Source organism: Fistularia commersonii, chromosome 9 (assembly GCF_037954325.1).
Source record: "Fistularia commersonii isolate RoL2024-O1a breed Wild chromosome 9, RoL_Fcom_v1.0, whole genome shotgun sequence".
Classification (NCBI taxonomy): Eukaryota; Metazoa; Chordata; class Actinopteri; order Syngnathiformes; family Fistulariidae; genus Fistularia; species Fistularia commersonii.
In genome coordinates this window covers 503,719-524,725 of record NC_141292.1, presented here as the reverse complement: position 1 = coordinate 524,725, position 21,007 = coordinate 503,719, and the positions used below count along the sequence as shown (strand labels likewise).

The window sequence follows — 21,007 nt, the reverse complement described above, 5'->3', positions numbered from 1 at the left end:
GCATAAAGCTCCTCTCTGGTCTTCCTCTAGACCTCAGCTTCCTTCTTCCCAGATCTTCTCCATCCACGTCTAGACCGTCCCAGTGTGACTTTATCTCCAGAACATCGCCCATGCACTGTCCCTCTGATGGACTCATTCCTGATCCTCTCCGTCCTCCTCTCTCCCAAGGAGAACCTCCACATCTTCTCCTCTGTGTCTCAGACGCCACGGCTTCTTCTCACCTCCATCTTCTCCAGCTTTCCTTTCCTTCTTGCCGATACACTTTTCTCCATCGGTTCCAACCTGCTTGCACACGTCCCTCCACCTCCTCTCCACCCTCTCCATTCCTATTTGAACTTCTCCATCTTCTTCATCTCCAGCTCCTGTAGCCCCGTCCACTCCCAACCGCACCAGAGATCACAATGTCATCTGCAACTTCATCGTCCACTGAGGTTCCTAAGAAGGAATGAGGTTCCCCACCGAGGTTCCTCTGGTCCTTCAGAAGGAGCTCAGACCTTCACTCCTTGTAGGGCCGTGCAGGAGGTGCCATTTCGGCCCCCGATCTCCTCAAGCCTCCAGCCATCTTAAGGTCTTCTTCTTGATGACCATGATGGAGACTCAGATTCACAAGATGTTCCTGCAGAAGCTCTGGTAGCTAATGCGTCAACGGGGCTGATTTCACATCTTCTGGTCTCTGTGGATGGAAGTCTCCGAGCTCCACCTGAGGATCTCGGCGGGAAGCCGACGGATCCACATTTGCATCGTTTCCCGGAGGACGAATCTCCTCTCGGGGGATCTTCTCCAGCTCATCTCAGCCGGAGAAGGTCCCTCAAGAGCGTTTCTGTGATCTGACCACCAGGTGGCGCCACCTTCTCGACCGGATTTGCAGTCAGTGTTTGCTGTCAGATGTTGCGTCTGACCGTGTCTTCTAACCTTCTGACCCCTGGAGCCCGAGAGTCTTCTGGGTTTCCACGCCTGGTTGTTCCTCCCAGCGAGGAGCAAACACCTGGCAGCTGAGAAGCTCTCAGAGGCCAGGAGAAGGTCAGCGACGGCTTTATGATGCGTGCTGGATCTGGGCTTTGGTGGTCAAACGTTCGGTAAACGGTTCCTCAAGGCATCCTTTTCATCTCCTCCTCCTCCTCCTCTTCATCCTCCTCCTTCCTCTCAAAGAAACCGCATTAGCTGACAAAAACAACCTTTGCATGAACTTCCGTCGTGAAGGAAGAGGAGATGAACCAAAGTTCTGCAGCAGCTCAACTCGCCGATGTGGCCGACAGCTAAAAGTTACGTTCCACTGAAAATGAGATGTTGCCGTGGAAACACCATGTTTAGCCAATGTTTTGGAAAACGGTTTCTGCTTTTAGCCTCTTAGCGTCACGACTTCTTCATTCCAAATACATCATTAAAAATCCCACCACGTGATGGTACGGCTGAGATGTTTGCATCTGTGGAGGTGTGGGTTTGAGACACCTTCTCTCACCTTCTCTCACAGATCCAGAAGATCTCACTGTGGACCCGGTCTCGGTTATCCCACCGTGAACCAGTAGAGGAAGCCACAGCACCGCCTGTCGTGTCGGCACCAGCCCTTCAGCGCCGGCGGTTTGGGACTACAACTCCAGTAGGGAAATGTAGTTCATAGAAACTGAAGGAAGCCTCAGAGAAGTGGTGAAAGAGGAGTTTTAAAGTACAAACGTGTGATAAAGTGAGACAGTCAAGCTTTCAGGGTTTCATATATTATATTATATTATATTATATTATATTATATTATATTATATTATATTATATTATATTATATTATATTATATTATATTATACAGAGTTACATATAAAGACACACAGCCATTCACCTTCTCCTTCACACATCTGGACCAGGTCTGGTCTCCACTCAACCTCCTGCATGGGTTTGGACGGTGGGAGGAACCTGGAGAACCTTGAGGAACCCCAAGCAGACTCCACACACCAAGGGTTCGGAGTTCATTCGTGTTCCAGAGAATGTTTAAACGCTGATTCAGCTCCACACACACACACACACAGACACACAAAACACACACACAAAACTCTGTTCTCACTTGTTCTCTCAGGTTGCTTTCACACTTCAGCTCAACCCACCCACGTGCACGCGCCCACACACACACACACACACACACACACACACACACACACACACAAATAATTTCAGGTGAAAGAGAAAATGTTAATTTGCAAAGAAAAGCAAAGAATCACTCATTCATTGTAAGAGTGGCTTTTTGGAAATCACTTTCATTTCTGCTCTTCAGCGTGTGTGTGTGTGTGTGTGTGTGTGTGCGTGCGTGTGTGTGTGTGTGTCAGAACCAGGACCCCCATTCGACACACACACACACCCACACACACACACACAGAACATATTTCTCCGGGGGTTTACTTGTCAAAATAACACTGGATGAGACCCAAAAAGACATGTTCAGACTAAATGTGAGGCTTCAAGAATCTGCAGCCAACCCTGAGAGGAAGTCCAATCTGCAGCGTTGTGAAACACACACACACACACACACACACACACACACACACACACACACACACACATCTTAAATCAACTCAAACTGTCGAACAACACATGATGTTTATCTTGTTTCATGTGTCCCTCGGTTGAGTTTAAGTTTGAGGAGAAACCACTCTGAGAAGCAAACCTCCACCTCCACCTCCACCTCCACCTCCACCCCAGGGCCGTTGCCCGTTGTGTTCCTCCTCCTCTCCTGTCACCCAGATATTATATTTCTCCTAAACCCTCGTCCGTCATGTTTCCTGGTTCCTCAGCCACGTCCAGCCACCAGTAGATGGCGTCAGTCTGGCTTCCAGGCTGCAGGTTGTTGGTCTGGAGGCTCCAAACTGCCGTCTTCTTTGGTCCAGCAGGGTTTTAGCAGAACACTAATAAGTCGTTGACTGTAATTGCAGTTCATTTCTTCTGGCAGAGCGGCGCAGCGGTTCAAACACACGCGTGTGTTCCCGTGTTTGACGGGTCCAGGGTGAACCTCGACTTTTGGCCAATCACAGCTCAGATGGGCTCCATGAACATGGGATTATAGATGTGGATGAATGGATGAATGAATAACTGCGCTTCATCGGTACTTTTCAGTTAAAGACCGAATGACGATCGTCTTGATTGGCGGGTTGAGGGGTTGTCATGGTGACGGTGGATATGGAGCAGAAGATCGCTGACATCTACGGCTACAAACTACAAGGAACGCTCAAATTCAAGGAGATACGCTTACGTAACATCTTCGCCGTCATCCATACGTACGGATGAATACAAATAAAACCAAAATATAATCCATAACTTAAAAATGTGCAGGAGTGGGAAGAGGAGCCGAGAGCTGTTTTATTTATTCATTTTGTTATTTGCAAATCATCGTAAAAATTGTGAGTCACTTCAGGATTCCAGGTTTTGATTGGGACGCCTGAACACCACACACACACTGCTGCACCGGTGTACTGTACACACACTGTGTGTGTGTGTGTGTGTGTATCATACACCGGTGTGCACACTGTGTGTGTGTGTTTATACTGGTGTACACACTCTGCGTGTGTGTGTTATATACTGGTGAGCACACGGTGTGTGTGTATCATACACTGCCGTACACAGTCCATGTGTAATATTTACTGGTATACACACTGTGTGTGTGTTATATACTTGTGCATACACTGTGTTTGTGTCTATTCTATGCTGCTGTGTACATTGCAGTGCGTGTGTGTGTGTGTGTGTGTGTGTGCGCATTAGTTCCATGCTGTATGTGCGTGTGTGTATTATCTTCTTCCATGCACACTGTATGTGAGTGTGTATTATACACCCATTTGCACAATGTGTGTGTGAATACCAAGCTGTTATGCACAATCTGTGTGTGTATTACACATGCTGTGTGTGTGTGTCTGTGTGTGTGTGTGTGTGTGTGTGTGTGTGTGTGTGTGTGTTATCTGTAATATAATTTCCTCATTAGCATCGAAGGTTTGCATTACAGCGCGCTCATGTAGCTCTCAGTGCATCCAGTGAACTGGACGGAGCGTTAAATGTACAAATGAAGTATAATGTCGACTCCTTGCTGCACGTGTGTGTGTGTGTGTGTGTGTGTGTGTGTGTGTGTGTGTGTGTGTCATAAGCTGCTTTCTCATAAAGGGCTTGAACTTCTGAGTGTCTGCAGGGCATTTGGGTGCTGTCTGCAAAACAGAGAGGGATCCTGTTGTTTTTTGACAATTTGCTAAAAGGGAGGCAACGGGATCAACGATGGATGGCTTCTAACCCCCCCCACCCCCCCAAAACCCCCAGTAACCCCCAGTAACCCCCCACCCCTTGCAAAACATGAAAATGCCTGGCTGGCAAAGCTGCTACCCGTCAGCAGGATGTTGATATTTTTCTTCCTCTGACAGGTCCACACAGGGCAACGCTCGCATTCACACAAGATTAACTGCTGACATGGGAATGGGTTTCACCCCCCCATCCCTCTGGCCCTTCCATCCCCCCCCCCCCCCCCCAACACACACACACCCCCCATACACACACACACACCCAACCCCTGGAGCATCAGCATATTGCCAGCATTGTCTGAAAGAGAAGAACTGTATCCCTACGAATATCACTCACATCAGTGCCCTCCGACTCACCACGACCGCACCAGTGATGTCATCTGTGATGTCATCTGTGATGTCACCCTTGATGTCACAGATTTACAGTTTCCAGCCGAGGGGCCGAAATAGAAGAAAAAGTCCACAGGAGAGAGCGACGTCCGTTCAAAAGGAGTTTATTTTTTGAAGCGACAGCAGCAGGCAAACATCACTTTTACCACAAATCCTCAGCGGGCGCTGATCTGTTTGACCGCCCGAATCAGGACGCCGGCAGAGACGGTCTGTCAGGGAGCGCCCGCTTTGCTGTGACAAACCTCATGAAAACAAACAAAACACAGTTTGCATGTGTGTGTGTGTGTGTGTGTGTGTGTGTGTTCAGGGGCCGAGCTGTCCTTAAAGTGCAAATGAGTAAACATTTCATTTCCGCCATCAAAGGTAGTAATTTACTCTTCATGTCCACAACACATACAAACACACACACATACACAGAACTGCACACTTTAATTATGTCACTGTCGACACACACACACACACACACACACACACACACACACACAAAGCTCATGTCATTAAGGAGCTGGTAAACAGAAGTGATCAGACCCTCCTGTAAACAGAAAGGAGACCACATGGACCGCAGGACGGGTCGGGGTTCGTCCTCTCAGCGAACACCCCCAAACCTTCTCCGCAGTCCTGGAAGGAAAGGGAACGGGAACATGCCGGTGTCTCCGTCCCGGAGACCAGGAGAAACAACACCAAGAGTCATGAAGGGCGGCAGCACGACGAGGACGGGTGCGATGGAGAGGAGAGCCATGACATGTCATCGCCTTCTTTATGGCGCCATCGCCTTCCTCCCGGCCTCCCCCGGGGCCCGGTGGCCTCCCTCGCGGCCCGGTGGCCTCCCTCGGGGCCCGGTGCATAAATTCCATCGTTCAAATTGAAATCCAGCATGGCTGACTGGAGAGCCGCAGGGGGTATTTTAGAAAAGGCTGGGAGGGTCGTGGGTTGGAAGCCCCGGTGATGCTGAGTTGTGTCTGAGAGGAGAGAGAAGCAAAGGTGTCCCTCAGCGAGGTGCCGACGCTCTGGGAACGGACATTCTAACCCTCCATAGCCAAAGGTGAAGTGCCCTTGAGCAAGGCACCTTTCCATGGGAGGACGCCGAATGAGAAATGCCGGGAATCCTTGTTTTTGCCAAACCCGAATGAAGATGGACTCGATCCGCCGCCGCGGTGTCACTCGTCTCGTGGAGTCGGGGCGTCTTGAGGGACGTGTGGGGGGTCCGGGGGTCTGGAGCGGAGGGGCGCCGGACCATCACCTCCCGCAGAACTGCAGCGGCACGTTTTTGGACAGGCTTCCTCCTCCGAAGCCCCAGGACCGCAGCTCCAGCCGGTCGTCGTCCTCCTCCCGCTCCTCCTCGTCCTCTCGCTCCTCCTCGTAGATGCTGGGCTCCTCCACCGACGTCTCCATGTTGGGGTTGTAGCCCCCGAACCCCTGCGCCTCTCTGTATTCGTAGATGGTGGGCAGGCTGCTGCGGAGCCCGAAGCGGCGGCGCAGAGCCACCAGCAGCGGCTGCGGCACGGTGAAGATGTCCACGTTGTTCCCCAGGTCGATCCAGGCCAGGCTGGGGAACTTCTTGGGATCCTTCACGGCGTCCGTCAGGTCTTTCAGGACGGCCGTCGTCAGGCGGTTGCCGTTGACGGCCAGCACGGCCAGCTTGGGCAGGCGGCCCAGGTGCGGCAGCAGCAGGCGCAGGCCGTCGTCCTGCAGCTCGGTGAAGCTCAGGTCCACGGCCGACACGCCGTCGCTGCTGCTCTGGAGGTAGAAGGCCACGCGGTGGACGTCCCGGCCGGACAGCGGGATGCCGGACAGGTTGACCACGTCGCCGGACAGCTTCTTCTTCAGGGTGGTCTTCAGGCTGTTCGGGAGGAGGAGAGGGAACAGAGCCGGGATTAGAAACTAGAACTTTCAGGGTTCCTCCGAAGGTTCTCCCGCCGCCCCCCCGCCCCGAGCCGGCCCCCCGCCGCCTCCCGGTAAATGGGATTTTTGGGTCAGTCCTGATCCCGCCGCGGGAGCAGAAGGACTCGTCTTAAGTGCTTAGCGCTCGTGATGCTAAAGGCGGACCGGACCGGAATTACCCGCCAGCAAAACCGTCTTTTGCAGACGCCGAGAAAACGCCGTCTCCTCGGCGTCCCGCCGCGTGTCCGGGGAAACATCTCGACTTAATCACGGCGTGCATTATCGATTCGGCGGGGGAACTGCACCGCTTGCACAATATTGAAAAAAAAAGAAACAACCCCGACCCAGCAGCCGTCAGAACGTCGCAGCGAGCCGGGCGATCGATGACATCCAGGGAGAATTAGCATTTAAATGCCTCCTGGCCCGCAGAGGAGCGGCGGCGGCGGCCGAGGCGGGTCGGAGCCGGTCCCGCCGAGGAGACCCCGAGGCCTCGCTCGCCCGCGGGGCCGCCACCGCAGACAGCAGATAAATGGGCCGCTGATGCGAGCGGACGGCCAACGGAGACCCCCCCCGTCCCGGCCAATTAGGAGCCGGCGTGTCCGAACAGGAGCGCCGAGGAACGGCTGAGCCGCCGTCATCAATTCAGAAAATGGAAGTCAGCGGAGAGGCTACATTTTTCCCGTGTCGGCCGGACGGACGGGAAGGACGGCCGTTCCCCTGCGGCCGAAACACGCCGATGCTAACTGGGACTGGAGCAGCGGCTCGGAAGGTCTGCTCGCCGGATGGAGGGTTTGTCAGAAAGGACGGCGAAGGTTTCCTTTTTCATCCTTTCAGTCATTTTCCACACCAATTATCCAGCGCTCTGTGCAGCTCATCCCTGCTGGGATTGGACCAGAGGCATGTTCACCCTGGACCAATCACAGGGACACGTGCAGAGACGTCCAACCCTTCACCCTCTCATCCACACGTCTGGACCATGGAGGGTCTCCAAGAAGCTCCTGCATGTGTCTGGACGGTGGGAGGAACCCGGAGAACCCTGAGGAACCCCGCGGAGGCTGCACTCAGGAAGCAGAGTGAGCATCTTCTCACCAGAACCTGACTGGAAAACGCAGTGGATGCAACAAAGATGTGTGTGTGTGTGTGTGTGTGTGTGTGTGTGACTGATGTGGCTGCTGTGCAGATGCTTTGTTCACGTGGAAAAGAAAGCACAAGAGGACGTGTGCTGAACAGATGATGGTGAGGAGGGGGTGGATCAGAAGACGTCACAGCTCCTGCTCAAGTTCTCCCAACATCTGTCTGACTCAACAGGCTGTTCTAACATCTCCTCCATAAACTGTGCAGTAAAGTCCTCCATAAAGTGTTGAAGAGGGCTGTAACAGCTGTTTACAGATAAGATACCACTCTGTCCCTGAGCCGCCGGGTAAAACACGGACAAAGTCTTCCTGTGGACACCAGGAAGAGCAGAGTTCCTGCCGGTGATGTCCTTCAGAGATAGCTGAGGTCACCAGGGCGCAAACAAGCTCCTCTGACTTTTGTCTGAACCAACACCTTCAACTGTTTTCTTCAGAATCCATCCAAAGTATCTGAAAGAAGCATTCGGATGGCGGTTGGAGCCTCGGCCTCTCAGCCAGAAGGTCGCGGGTTGGATTCCCACAGGGGGCCGACAGAGTCTCCACGTTCTCCTCGTCTGCGTGGGTTCCTCGGGGTTCTCCGGGTTCCTCTCGCCGTCCAAACGCATGCAGGAGCTTCACTGGAGACCCTCCATGGTTTGAGATGTGTTTCTATACGAGTCCCTGTGGTTGGTCGGCGGTGATCCCGCCTATGGTCCAATCACAGCGGGGCTGAGCAGGATAAGTGGTGTCGAGAATGAATGAGTGACTATTCTGATGCTTTCATGCACACATTGACAACTGTTTTCTTGCGTTGCTCCTTTTCCGTCCTTTCTGGACTCTCACTTCCTGTTGAAATTCAACAAAGTAACATCTAGCTGGTCCAGGAGAGGCTCTGGTCCAGGTCACGTGGCTCCTCCTGTCCAGCTTCACCAAACGCTCACGTGTGTTTTGAAGCGAGACGGCGTCCGATGAGCACAACATGAACTCGCTCGGCTTCACGCGCACGATTTCTGCACATTCGGTCGGTAAACTCAGAACTATAGTAGTAAAACTCAGAGCTGACGATACCCCTTTTATTTCTCTTCTGTCCAGGAGTTGTCTGAGGCATACCTGTGTGGAGCTTGGCCAGCAGATGCCCTGCACACACACACACACACACACACACACACACACACACACACACACACACTCACGCGCCACCGCTGTGACTCTGCATGGCCGCGCATTACAGTAATGAACCCGACAACCAGCACAGACTCCATGTTCTCTTGGACTTATTAATAGCGGGCTTATCCTGCCTCTGCCGGATCCTTCCCCTCTCACCTGCGGCCCGAGCCTGTGTGGGAAGAATTTTCTTGTGCGTGTCGGAGCAAGCGGGTAGGTACGCTAGCTGAGTGGGTGGCGCGGGGCGGCGGCGCTACGCTCTCATGTGCTTTTAATGAGACACAGAAAAGACGACTTCAGACTTCCTTCCAAATCCGCCGCCCTCTCGCTGCTCGGCTACACTTCCGCCCACCGGCTGCTGGTCTGGCCGCGGGCCCACGGGCACGGCCAGCTTCTCTCAAAGCTGCGGTCTATCACCATGAAATGATAACAGCATAAACAACGACAACAAAAACAGCCGCTTCTCGCTCCCTCTGATGCGTCTCGCCCGCTCACGGCCAGTGGCGCATACATCTTCAAAGGATCCGCTAACCCACAAAATGACAAGCACGGAGTGTGTGTGTGTGTGTGTGTGAGTCTGTGTGTGTGTACTGCACCCACTCCGAGCAAAAGCAAGCAACTGAGGGGGATATCAATGTATCGACATCCAGGAGCCATCTGATTCCCCAGCGCAGGAATCTGTGGAACCGACGCGCACGTGTCAAAGTATCGGCCGCCTAATGTGGGCCTGGGCGGACCGTCTAATTGCGTTTCATCGGCTGTCTTTCCTCTGGGATGTCGTTAACTTTCAAACACTGAACAAGGATCCATGCTATTCCGCAGTCTTGTTCCCCCAGAGGTGCGGAAATGAAACATCTGGGGTTTTGCCATTAAAGGGAGTCGATGCCCAGGGGCCGAGCGAGGACCCAGGGGAATCGGCGACCGCGTCTAATCAACCGATGACAGAAGCGCATCGGTTGATCGGGGGCGAAGGCAAAAACTACAAAACAATGAAGAACTGGTCCGATGCACCTGCCAGCTGATCGCACAGGCTGATTAGGGCCGTTCACAGATAGTGATGTCGACATCTAGAGAGACACTTTCCAAAGTCAATATTGTCAGTATTTCCAGGGTCATGTATGGTCAACTACAACAGAAATTTGCACTTTTCCGATCATAAAATAATTAAGATATCAACATGCTGATGGTGTGACTTTTTGCTTTATAAGTAGTTTGTGGTACAATTTAATGACAATACTTATATAGTAGTCTTCATATCTAAGAACAGGTTGATTGTTTTAGGAGCTCTCTCATGACTGTAGCAGGCTGGGAAAAATCACTCATAAAAATAAAAAAAAAAAAACATTATTTACATGCCATAAAAATAAAGTATATTGGAAAAACTGCAGCAAGGACTCGCGTTGTAATAATCCATCTCGCCGCTAGGTGTCACTGTAACGCCGGGCCAGCCAGGAAGCGCTGAGATCTCGCTAACGTTGGTCGGGTGAGAACAGCGTCAAAATGGCGCCCTAGCTGCCGGTGCTAGCAGCCGGGCTCAGGCTAGCAGGTATGTCACCTCCAGCGTGAAAGAGTAACAACGGATTTTGCGTTGTGTTTAGTTGTTTAAAGATTGTCTAGTAGCTCCTTTCGTTTGTGAAGGAAGCGCTCAGATCGGAGTTTCTGTCGTTTGGTCGCGTTGACGTCAAGCTAATTAGCATCTCCGATGCTAGCGGCGGCTTCTTAGCTAACCGGAAGTGCATCTGCTGTGTTTTTCTGTCAAGGCCTCCATCGTCGCGATTATCAACTTTTATTTTCATATTTTAATCTTTTTTGACCGGAACAGAAAGTTAAAATGTTACTCTAATGTTGCACAAGTCAAGAGCGTATTAACTGGAACAAATATAATCACACTTCCTATATATTGATAGAGGTATATTTATCCAGATAAAATATAGGATAGAAAGAACAGTAGTTCAAAAAAGTATTAAATAAAATAGATAAGTAAATAAGTAAAGGGACATATATTCAGGGGTCTATAGTTAATTAAATTCTGGTATAATTGCACAAACTTTTTGTCATGGGTATTCTTTTTTCATAAACTTGTATAATAGAGACATTTCATTTAATAGTGCATTTATATTTGGGGGGATTTTGCAAAACGGCATTCATATATATATAATTCTTTATTATGATGATTGTATTGTTTACAAGTTAATCAAAATTATTTTTTTGTAATTGTTCCCGGTTGGATGGTCGATTGTCAACATTTATTTCCTCCTTAAAAGAGGTGCTTGTAGGGAAAAGAGGGAGAAATGCTGGGATCTCATGAATGTGTGTTTTGTATGTCATAGTTATGTAACAGTGACATGACGTGGCGCGATGCCAGAAGGTAAAACCGCTTTTATTTGAATTTAATGTTTAATCCATCATGACTGAAGCCCCAGAATATAACGTCTCTTTAGAGCAGGTTAGCAGTATTTGACTCATATGTGACTCATATTGACTGTGGCTTCCAATTGTATTGACCGTTTGAATCTTCAGTGTAAAACAATGACATTTGAGACGATCAACTAGAGTGACCAAACGTCTTCTGTTTTTCTGTTTTTTTTTGTTTTTTCTTTATAAATGTGAGATAATGTCAGGTTTTCTTTACGGACCATTAAGGACGAACTTGATATGACTTGCGCTTTGCACAGAATACTACGGTAATGGCGCAACACGATTTGAAATATTTCCCTATTAGTTTGTTGATCTCCATGAAGGTGCAGTGAGATGAGCTCTGCAGCAGCTCAGGGCTGAAGAAGGAAGCTGAAGACGTGTGTTTGTGTGTTACGGGCCTGCTGTTTTATTATTATTACACGCTGGAAGATTGGAGGATATATTTAGATTTTCTAATACAGAAGAGCTTTTATTTGTATCGCAATGTAACATGTTTTGATTTTTCCAAGAGGACTTGAAGGAGATTTGCTCATTTGACAAGTCATTTTTTTCCATCATTATTTCATTCCAGAGATTTACATTTGTATGTATTTGAATTTGTGAAATAGAGATTGTATTTTAAATAATAGCGTGTGTTGAAGAGGCTTTTCAGAATCTGCCTCTGTGTCTTTGGTTCCCAACGGTTTGTATTGTTGCATAACTTGAGTTTTTTTTTATCCAAACAGTGGAGGCCGACTTGAAATGTATTAAAGTTATAAGGCGCCTTTTGAGTAAACTTCAAGTATCACTGAAGTATGGAGGCGAAGCGGAGTGTCCTCTTTTTTTTCTCTCTCTCTCTCTTGCTCTTTCTGTCTCTGAAGATGAAAATCTGGTCACCCTATGTTTGACTACACATGGTGCCTGGGCTGAACACACACTGAAAACTCCACCGCCAGGCAAGACGGCGCAGCAGAAAGCGCTCCGGGCGGAGGAGCCCCGAGGACCGAGGTGAGCAACACAAACATCAATAGTGCTGTTGTTTAAAAAGAAACTCTAAGACTCTGCCGGGGTTTATCGTAATACCTGTGCACACACGCCGCAGCTTATTCATCCGAAATGACCAAAAAGCGCTGAATAAAACATGCAATTTATGATGCGCCGCACGCACTTTGCACCACTGTTTCCCCCAACGTGCGCTACACATTTGTGTCGTCGTTACTTCCTTATCGGCCTATGCAGCACTTTGCCTGGAAAGATAAACACTTGCCCGCAGTGCCTCTAATGACCCGTTTCCTTTCCCTCTCCTTCATGTTCGCAAGTCCGTCTTCGCTCAGTCGCCTTGATTCTCGCGGCGTTATAAAAGTTAAGTGCTCATCACGGGGGCGGCGTTCTCCTCGGCGAATCAATCTTTTCTCTGATGCAACCAAACGTTGCCTCTTAACAGAATTTGAAAACGAAGGAAGGGCCGGGGGGGATCAAGGCTCCGTACGCATTCTTCTTGATTAAAATACGGTCAGGTTTTTTTTTCCAAGGAGAATCACGCACCCCTTCAATATTCCGCCTCAGGGGTGAGATTTAAAAGCGAACGGCCAGAGAAACTTGCAATCTGCCCGCCTACGTTGGAGGCATGCTCCCCTTCATTTCCTCTCAAGAAAATCAGTGATACAGCGAGACCACCCGCGTGCTCCGGGTCACGCGCCTCGAGATTAACAAGAAAAACAAAGCGGAACAATGAGCCGTTAATCTTTGTACGTACCGTCTAAATAGTGTATGCAGATATGTTCACGTCTTATAAGTGATAATTCAGTTCACGAAATGTCATCGTAGGGATTATTTTTAACGGAAACCTTATTTGTCTTTTTAAAAACATATATTTTTCATTTGATCTTAGAGTAGCGTAAAGAATTGAACCTTCAATGTCTTATTGTTCCCGAGTGATACTCATTTGAATTTCATGGGTTTTCTGATATTTTTCTTTTATACTTTTGCCCCTTTTATCTAAAACATAGTATTAAAAATTAACTTCCTTGTTTTCATTTTTAACATCACCTTTAAAAATTTGATTGAGACCCCGTGCTAAGCTAACCCGCTGCAGGCCGCGTCTCACCTACAGCACACGCAGAAGTGGGTTTTGACGCTTTCCTTTTTTTTAAAATGACTGAAAGCCTCAGCTGCTCCCAGAAGAGTAACTGGAGAGCGGCGTCCCGCCGTCCAGCCCGCTTCCATCTTTTCATTGCTGCCTGCGATCAGCGTCACTCCTCATCTCTGTGTAGTTCAAAGAGAATTATTCATGCTATTATTTCATCACACGCAGACGACTGCACCGCCTTGTTTACCTGCCTCCGATCTGCAGCTGTGACCCCTGCATTATCCGCCAGCCAGACTTCTAATGGAGACCAGACTCCGCTCACGTCGCCGCTTCAGCCTCTCTGCGGCTGCGGTACGTTTTGGTTTAGACTCACTCTGGAGTGTGACCGGTGCAAGGCTCCACGCGGGGAGTAATAGATATTAATGTCCGGTTAATATCTGCACTACTTATTTGCTGAACTTTAAATCATGCAATTATTTGAAAGTGCTGAACCCTTGAACCTTTAATTAAACCTCAATAGAAAGTGGGTTAGCCTCGGTTGATTTCCTCTTCGGCGGATCAGGTTCACGAAAGAACGTTCCCCCGCCTTAGACCCGGCGGGCCCGGCAGAGAATGGAAATAAGATCCGGCGGTATCTGCGCCATAGGACAAACCCTGCCGAGCACGAGCACGCGCACGGACACTGAACTCGTTTCAGGGGGAGTGAAATAAAAGCAGCGGAGAACCGATGGACACGGACGCCGCTTCGCGGGCCCGCGGGATCGGCCGGATCAATGTCTGCTTCATCAACGCTTTGGTCCTGACTTGTTTATTCCTCAGATCGATCTGAGCGCTTTTGCCTCGGGGCGCCTGTATAATACATGCACGGTAGTCTGGCCCGGCCGTGGGAGAACCTCCAGCGGTCTAATGTGTTCTTCTAGAATGGTGAGTCAGCGCAGGAATGCTCCTTGATACTTTGGATTTATCTGACTGTGACTTCAGGGGTGCAGCTGAAGAACACTGGAGCGCTGAAAATAACCCGGGGAAAGAGGGAAAGAAGCCGGATTAGTTTTAGGGTATGAAACGCTACCTTCGCTGTCAGGCGGTGCTAATGGGAAAGCCAGAAGTCAGACGTTTCCTCCACTGAGTCATACCGGTGGAAAAGCGCCGGGTGACATGAAAGCGGTGACTACGTCTTAGTGGGATAACGACAATTTTCTGCAAAGAGAAAAAAAATGGTAGCTCCCGAGCTCATTTGGATTAAATTTCAGCGAAAGATTTAATGTAAGGGCTGATTAAGGCTCCTCTGCGTTCGCCGTCGTCAGCGAAGCCGCTCGGGGCGGCGCGGCGTTTTGACGTCTCGCATCCGTCACGGCGCCGGGAAAAGAATTCTTAGTTTGAGAGGAAAAGTACCGACGGCGGAGATACGAACGGCCCGGATAAACAACAAATCCCAGAAAGGCCCGAGTTATTACAGCCATTAACTGAATCCCGGCCCCGTCGGATCCCTGAATGCGCGCTCATTATTTCCCTCTTGTCTTTTGTAAAGGTGTGGGGGCTGAAGCCGGAGTCTTAATGAGCGCTGAGAGACTTCCCGATCCATCAGCCGCTCCGTCTTGTGGACCGTCAGGGAAGGAGCGCATCACTTCTGGGTAAGAGGCCGCTCTGGATGGCCGGCGGAGCTTCTCCCATTCTGATTGCTTCCCTGACAGGCTGTGGTTTGCACGCCGCCGATTATGTCAGTCTGATTTTTTTTTTTTTTTGGTAGATAGAAAACATCTGTGCTCATTACGTGCTCTGGCTTTGAGCTCTCAGGTAAGAACACATTTGGTGCGGCACAAACCGGAAACACAAAAACAATAAGCGGCTTTTTGGCTTTTTAAAAATATACTAAACGCTGCTTTTGTGAACAGCCTGTCAGCCTCTCCCCTCACCCCCCGAGACACCGCTTCTGTTTATGCATTTTTAATCTCTCGAAGCTATTTGGGATCTCATAGAATACAAATACAGAGCATCTCATTTGGACAAGAAGTAGTCGTTTTAGAAGAAAACATGTTCATTTCTTGGAATTTAGAGTTGTAAATTTTTGTGTGTTTAAAAAAACGCTAGTTTCATTCTCTATGTTCCTGCTCGTCTGTCTGTCTATTTATGTTGGACGTGCAGACAAGAGTGGCCGGGAATCTGACCGCCAACCTTCCCACTGCAGGGATGCACTCCTTACTACCTACTGGCTAAAATACAGTTTCAGATTCCCACAGAGCACTGATAGAGTAACCTTACAGTTTTGATTCTTTGATTTATCAAACCTTTTTTTTCACGTTACCCTGAAAATAACCCAGGAGATGCGCTGCAAAAAGAAAACGAAAGGATAAAATGTATTGTTTCTGGCAAAGATCTTCTTTTTTTTACTTCTGTGTCTGTCAAACAACCAGCCACGGCGACATGAATTACTTTTAATCTCTGACTCCAGACCGAAAAGATAACCGCACGTTTACGCCGCCATGGCAGAGATGATAAAACCTCCCGGTACAGATCGTACCGTGATGTATAAGATGAAAACTCCCGCGTCCACGGCTGTGCTATAAATTCATCAATGATATGATCTGATGTGACAATCTGGACGCTTAGGAGCGAAGAATACTGAGACAGAACGTGCATTACATAACGGCGTGTCACGGAGCGCCGCGCTTATTACTGCAATACGATGTCAAGGCAGCGTTATGAAACCCGCATTAAAATGCAGGGCTCCAAACGAGTGATCTGGATGGGAGGCGTCAGAGAGGAGCGGACGTATCCAAACCTGCCTATTAGCAACACCTCGTGTGTGTTGTGTTTCACAAACCGCGCACTCCTTCTTGGCCGATTCCACACCCCTCTTCACCCGGAGCTGCAGAGAGTGGAGTGATGTTACCGAGTGCCGCCGCCCCACCACAATCCTCCAGGATCTCAGATTGTACTGCAGGAAGCCTTCAATTATTCATGGTCAAGGATGGGGGCTGGATTTAAAAAAAGTCTATTACAAGTGGAGGTCACACAGGAAGCAGACGGGTCCACCGAGCGCAGCCGTTTGTGGAATACGGCTTTAAAACCTATAATTTTGCACGTGAAAACGCACGCCAGCCCCCCCGACATCTTCCCTTTCCTACGCTGTCGGGTCGTGGCGCCTCTGGAGCTGACCTTGCGGATTAGTCAGAGGTCAGCGTGCCGAGTTCCTGGGCCCCCCAGGGGTCAGATGGTGCTACAAAAAGGTCATAAACGTGTTGACGCCGGATGACTCGGTCTTCAGTGCAGATTCCACGCGTACAGTAACACACACTACAACGCCGGCATGTTAAGGATAAAATCAAGCCACGGCTTTCACAGAATCAGTGCCAGATATTTCACAAACTGCCCGATAATATACCTTGTAAAACCACGGCCGATTTGTCGGCCTTAAAAACCCTTCTTGACAGCCGATGGTCGGCTCCCGTCGAATGAATGAGCTGCGTTGGATGGCACAGACACGGACCTGCAGACCTGAGTCCAGTGGACTGGACCTGCGAATGCAGCTCAGATGTCAGCTTCTAGTCAGCGTCAGGTCTGTTAAGTGTCAGATGCTGCCGGCGCCGACTGTTGAATAATTCGGTGGATGATTTTCCTGAGGTCGCGGGTTCTGCGTCTTCGCCCGGTCTTTTTCGCTGGCAGCCGGTCTAACGGGTCCACCTCAAACATCAGGACTCTCTAACTGAACCGGGGCTGGATTTGGTGCCAATTTTTGGGTTCATGCAGCTCCATCAGCAGAAAGCTCCTCGTCAGCAGCAAGCTAAGAGAAATAACCCTCACGACTTTGACTCGACTCTGGAGGAGTTCTAGCACGGACTCCCGCCTAGATCCTTTTTCTTTTTTTTCCATTTTGTCGTACGGCGTGGACAGCTTTGCTTTGTTCCATCTGCGATCGATTCATATTGCGTGTACGGTCGCTTGTTCGATAAAAGCGTTTTTTGCTGAAACTTGTTCTTCTGGGGGAAAAAACAGCTGAGCTTTGCGGTGATCATGATCCAGAGTGCCGTGCAGCCGGTTACAGCTCTGAAATGTACGCTCACCGCCGCGACGCCCCACCCCGACGATCTGCATACCGAGCAGGTCCTTAACTGGGTTTGCTAATCGAGAAACACAATTCTATTTACAATGAATCCCCAGGATGCTTCGGAGCCACGCGGGCCTGCAGCCGCGCTTTCAACCCCCAGCTTGTCCCATCGATTGGCGGGTAAAGTGGGAGTTTTAAAGCCACTGGTTTGGAGGGGAAATGGTTTATATCTGCAAAGTCTGAATGTCTGGGTATGACCTGCATCTCTGTGCCTCAGTGAATAAGGAGAGCTGCCAAGCTTGGAGAACAGATGTTGTCATCGGGGCTTCCTGGTCTCATCCTGTCATCATATCTTCTGGTAAAATGCAATTACTTTGAAATATCAGACCTTGACAATGTGTCTGCTATTTGGTGATGGAAACTAGAAGGTTAAATCCATTTCTGGGTGGTGAAAAGTTGAGATAATTCCAATCCTTCAGACGTCTTTGTAAAATGACTTCCTCCGTGCTTGTTCTGTTTTCTCCGTGGAAGTCAGAGTTCGGTGGCGGTTGTGTAGATGCCACTAAATCAGGGCTCTGACTGACATGTTGTTTTCAGACGGAGGGTTGGGTTACAGTAAGATCGATACACTCGGTCGCGCCGCCGTTTCCGCTCGGCGAGCCCTTCTTCCTGTACCTGGCGCCGGGGCGAGGGCCGCGCTCTGTCGGCGACTGACCTCCCATTTCTGCCGCAGCGGTGACTCAACTATTAAGAGCTTAGGTGGCGGAAAAAAGTTCCTTACTTTAACTCTTCGTAATGACATTTACTCCTCCTTCCTCGGCGAAACTTGTCGGAGCATCTAATAACATCTCACAGGTGGAAGCGGCTTACACAATAACCACCGGCCCCAAACTAGACAAAAACAACCCGCAACAATAATTGTGTTAACAGGCACAGGCCTTGGGCTTCTCCCAAACCTGTGCGCGAGTTTCATTTTAGAAAATGAGGAAAGCGGCCCAATTAAATAAAATGGAACGAACACCACCGGAGCGAGGTGGGACTTGAAGGTGTGATTGGCAGCCGTGATGTTTCCCCTGCTATGATGAAATAAGAGGACGCCGATGTTTGCGAGGTGTGTTATTAGCTTTCCCACTGCTCCCCCGGTGTCGTCGTGGCGACGCACTCTGACGTGTCCGTCACGCAGGCTGAATCTGAGTGCGCCGCCCGATAAAAGGAGGCTTGTCGTATTAGGTTACGGGACATTCTGAGTTTTTCAAGCTTAGCTGCTTCTAAAAATCAAAGCTTATCTCTGTCCTTTATTTTCATCCCTCACTTCAGATCCCGCAGCTCTGATTGACCAGAACCGTTCATCCAATGTCACACCTGAGCTTAAGCTTCCGCTTTATCGCGTTGTAAGATAATGCGGCGACGCCATTGTATAGAATTATGTGCGGTTGCAAATTACGCTGATGCTTTAGAGGGACTCGAGGGTTTTTTTCACCCCAAATAAGCCGCGGGACGTTATCGTTTTTCTTAAGCCGAACTTGGCTAAGAATGATAAGAGCTGGAACGCGGATTGTTTCCACGGCGAAAGCTACGGTCTTCTGGCTTCTGTCTGACGACACCGGGATCTTTACATAACGGCCCGGCAACGGAGCAAACCATCGACCTACAAACGGCGTAGGGCTTTGTTTGAAGCTAAAGCTGGAGCGAGAGTCGACACCCTGATGGATTTTGCCAATAAAGCTGAAATCCTGGGTCACAATCATCTCACTCTGAGGCAGGTGTCTGGCTGTGGCGGCTTGAAGATCTCAAAGGATCAACAGCTCATCAGGACAGCGGAGGGGATTTCTTTCAAAGATATGAGCAAATTAGCTCGGGCAGAGCGCAGCCATGCAGGAGAGAGGATCCCAACGAGCACTTCTCCCGTAATTAGCCGGCGACGCGCCGCCAAGGAGGCCGCGGTGGAACGCCGCTCATTGAAATGCGGTCCGAGGAGCGGTGGCGAGTCTTTACCTGCAGACAGACACCGCCATGATGCATGGCCTCATTCTCTAATGCTTGCAGGGCCATGATTAAGGGTGGAGAGGACAACTTGAGGTCTATGTTTGCTTTTTTTTCCCTCTTCTTTTTAGTCGGAGCAAGACAAGAAACGCTGATCTTGTTGAAGTGGGAAGGACAATTTAACACCGGCAAGGAGAGAGAGCCAAGATTGCCAGTGAAGGAGAGTCACAGGTGTGTGTCCGTGTGTGTGTGTGTGTGTGTGTGTGTGTGTGTGTGTGTAAAATATGGAATTGCCTTGTTGTTGCCAGGATGTGCTTGGCACCGAGCACTGGCATCATGGACTTTGGATATCTGACAGGTTAAATCCACCAGGGGTAGTGAGTGTCCAGTACGTGAGCAGTGCATTAAGGAACTTAAATCTTGAATTTTAACCCTGGATATACTAACATATTTATGAGTGGAAGTATTCTACTGTGCAGAAGAAATCTGATGAATTACATCTCACACACACACACACACACTCACACACGGCATGACGTTCCCTTCTCCCGATACAATATTTGATGTTGTGTTTTGATCCTCTGGGCTTTCATAGAAAAGGTTTTTTTTCCCTTTTTTTTCTTTAACCAAGAGGCGAGTGTGTGATTTCCACAGAGAGTTTTGTTTTTTTTTTCTGTTACTGACTTATTTTGAAATATCAGTAGACGTCTGTTACTGCTTGGTTATGACTCAGGCAGCGGTATGGCAGCGCGGCCCGCGTAATATCTGCCTGTTTTCACCTGTTTTAAAGGCCCTGCCAAGCAAGCGGAGCTGGAAGGTAACGGAGCGAATCCGTGCAAAAGCGAAGGAAAACGTCAACAACCGACGTTCAGGTCAACATTGTTCGTTTTCATTTGCCTGGAAAAGAACTTGGATGAGTCGGCCGGGTTCAACAACCGCAGCTTTACTCTCCGCCGTCAAGGAACACAAACGGTGCATTCCACGGGGAGTTTGATGCAAGATCTGTTTAAAGAGATTACAACTTAGGCATTTTCTTCCACTAATGACCCAGAATTACAGCTCTCTGTTCTCTGTGCTATTGAATGTTTGGGCATTTTCACTGTGTATTGCAACAGGACCTCCGTCCGAAGCACGTCTGAGCCGTCAGATAAAAGAGAAAAGCCTTTTACCTGGTTGTGATATTTCTTTAGTTCTGTGTCGACATTCCACCTCTTTTTCAGGGGCGGAATTAATGAAATCTCAGCCTGGTGTAACGAGATCTTACTGAAAGAGTGTGTGCAGTTCGGGAGATGAGAAGGTGAGCACCGCCACACACACACACACACACACACACACACACTCATATGCATCCGTTTCCCTCTGAGCAATCATTTGGAAGCAGAGTGTGAATCCCCACAGGGATGCTAGTTCTTTACAGCAGAAGACAATCAGATCAATAATGGTGACAAAATGGTGTTTTGGGCCGGCTTTGCTAGCAGAGCGTCTCTTCGCCAGGGAGGTCAAATGTGGACCCGCGGCCGCCGACACCTGTTCAAACAGCTGTCAGAGCCGGGACTGATTTGAATGAAACCCCGAGCGCTGGCGCTCGCTCGCTCGTTCATGCGGCTGAACAATGTGCGGCGAGTCAAACGCCACGGAAATGTCAGTGTCTCTCCGTCTGATGGGCTGAACTCCATTCTTGAAAGGAAGCGT

The 21,007-nt window shown here is 49.5% G+C and overlaps 1 protein-coding gene across 1 annotated transcript in view; it reads right to left on the bottom strand.

The window, feature by feature from the left end:
* Positions 1 to 4,734: 4,734 nt before the first annotated feature.
* Positions 4,735 to 21,007, bottom strand: part of lrrc75bb (leucine rich repeat containing 75Bb) — a 28,480-nt gene continuing 12,207 nt past the window's right edge. The window contains exon 4 of the mRNA XM_086151743.1: positions 4,735 to 6,484. Within this exon, the coding sequence (XP_086007869.1) occupies positions 5,881 to 6,484 (604 nt within the window). The 3' untranslated portion in view covers positions 4,735 to 5,880. The remainder of the gene's footprint in view (positions 6,485 to 21,007) is intronic.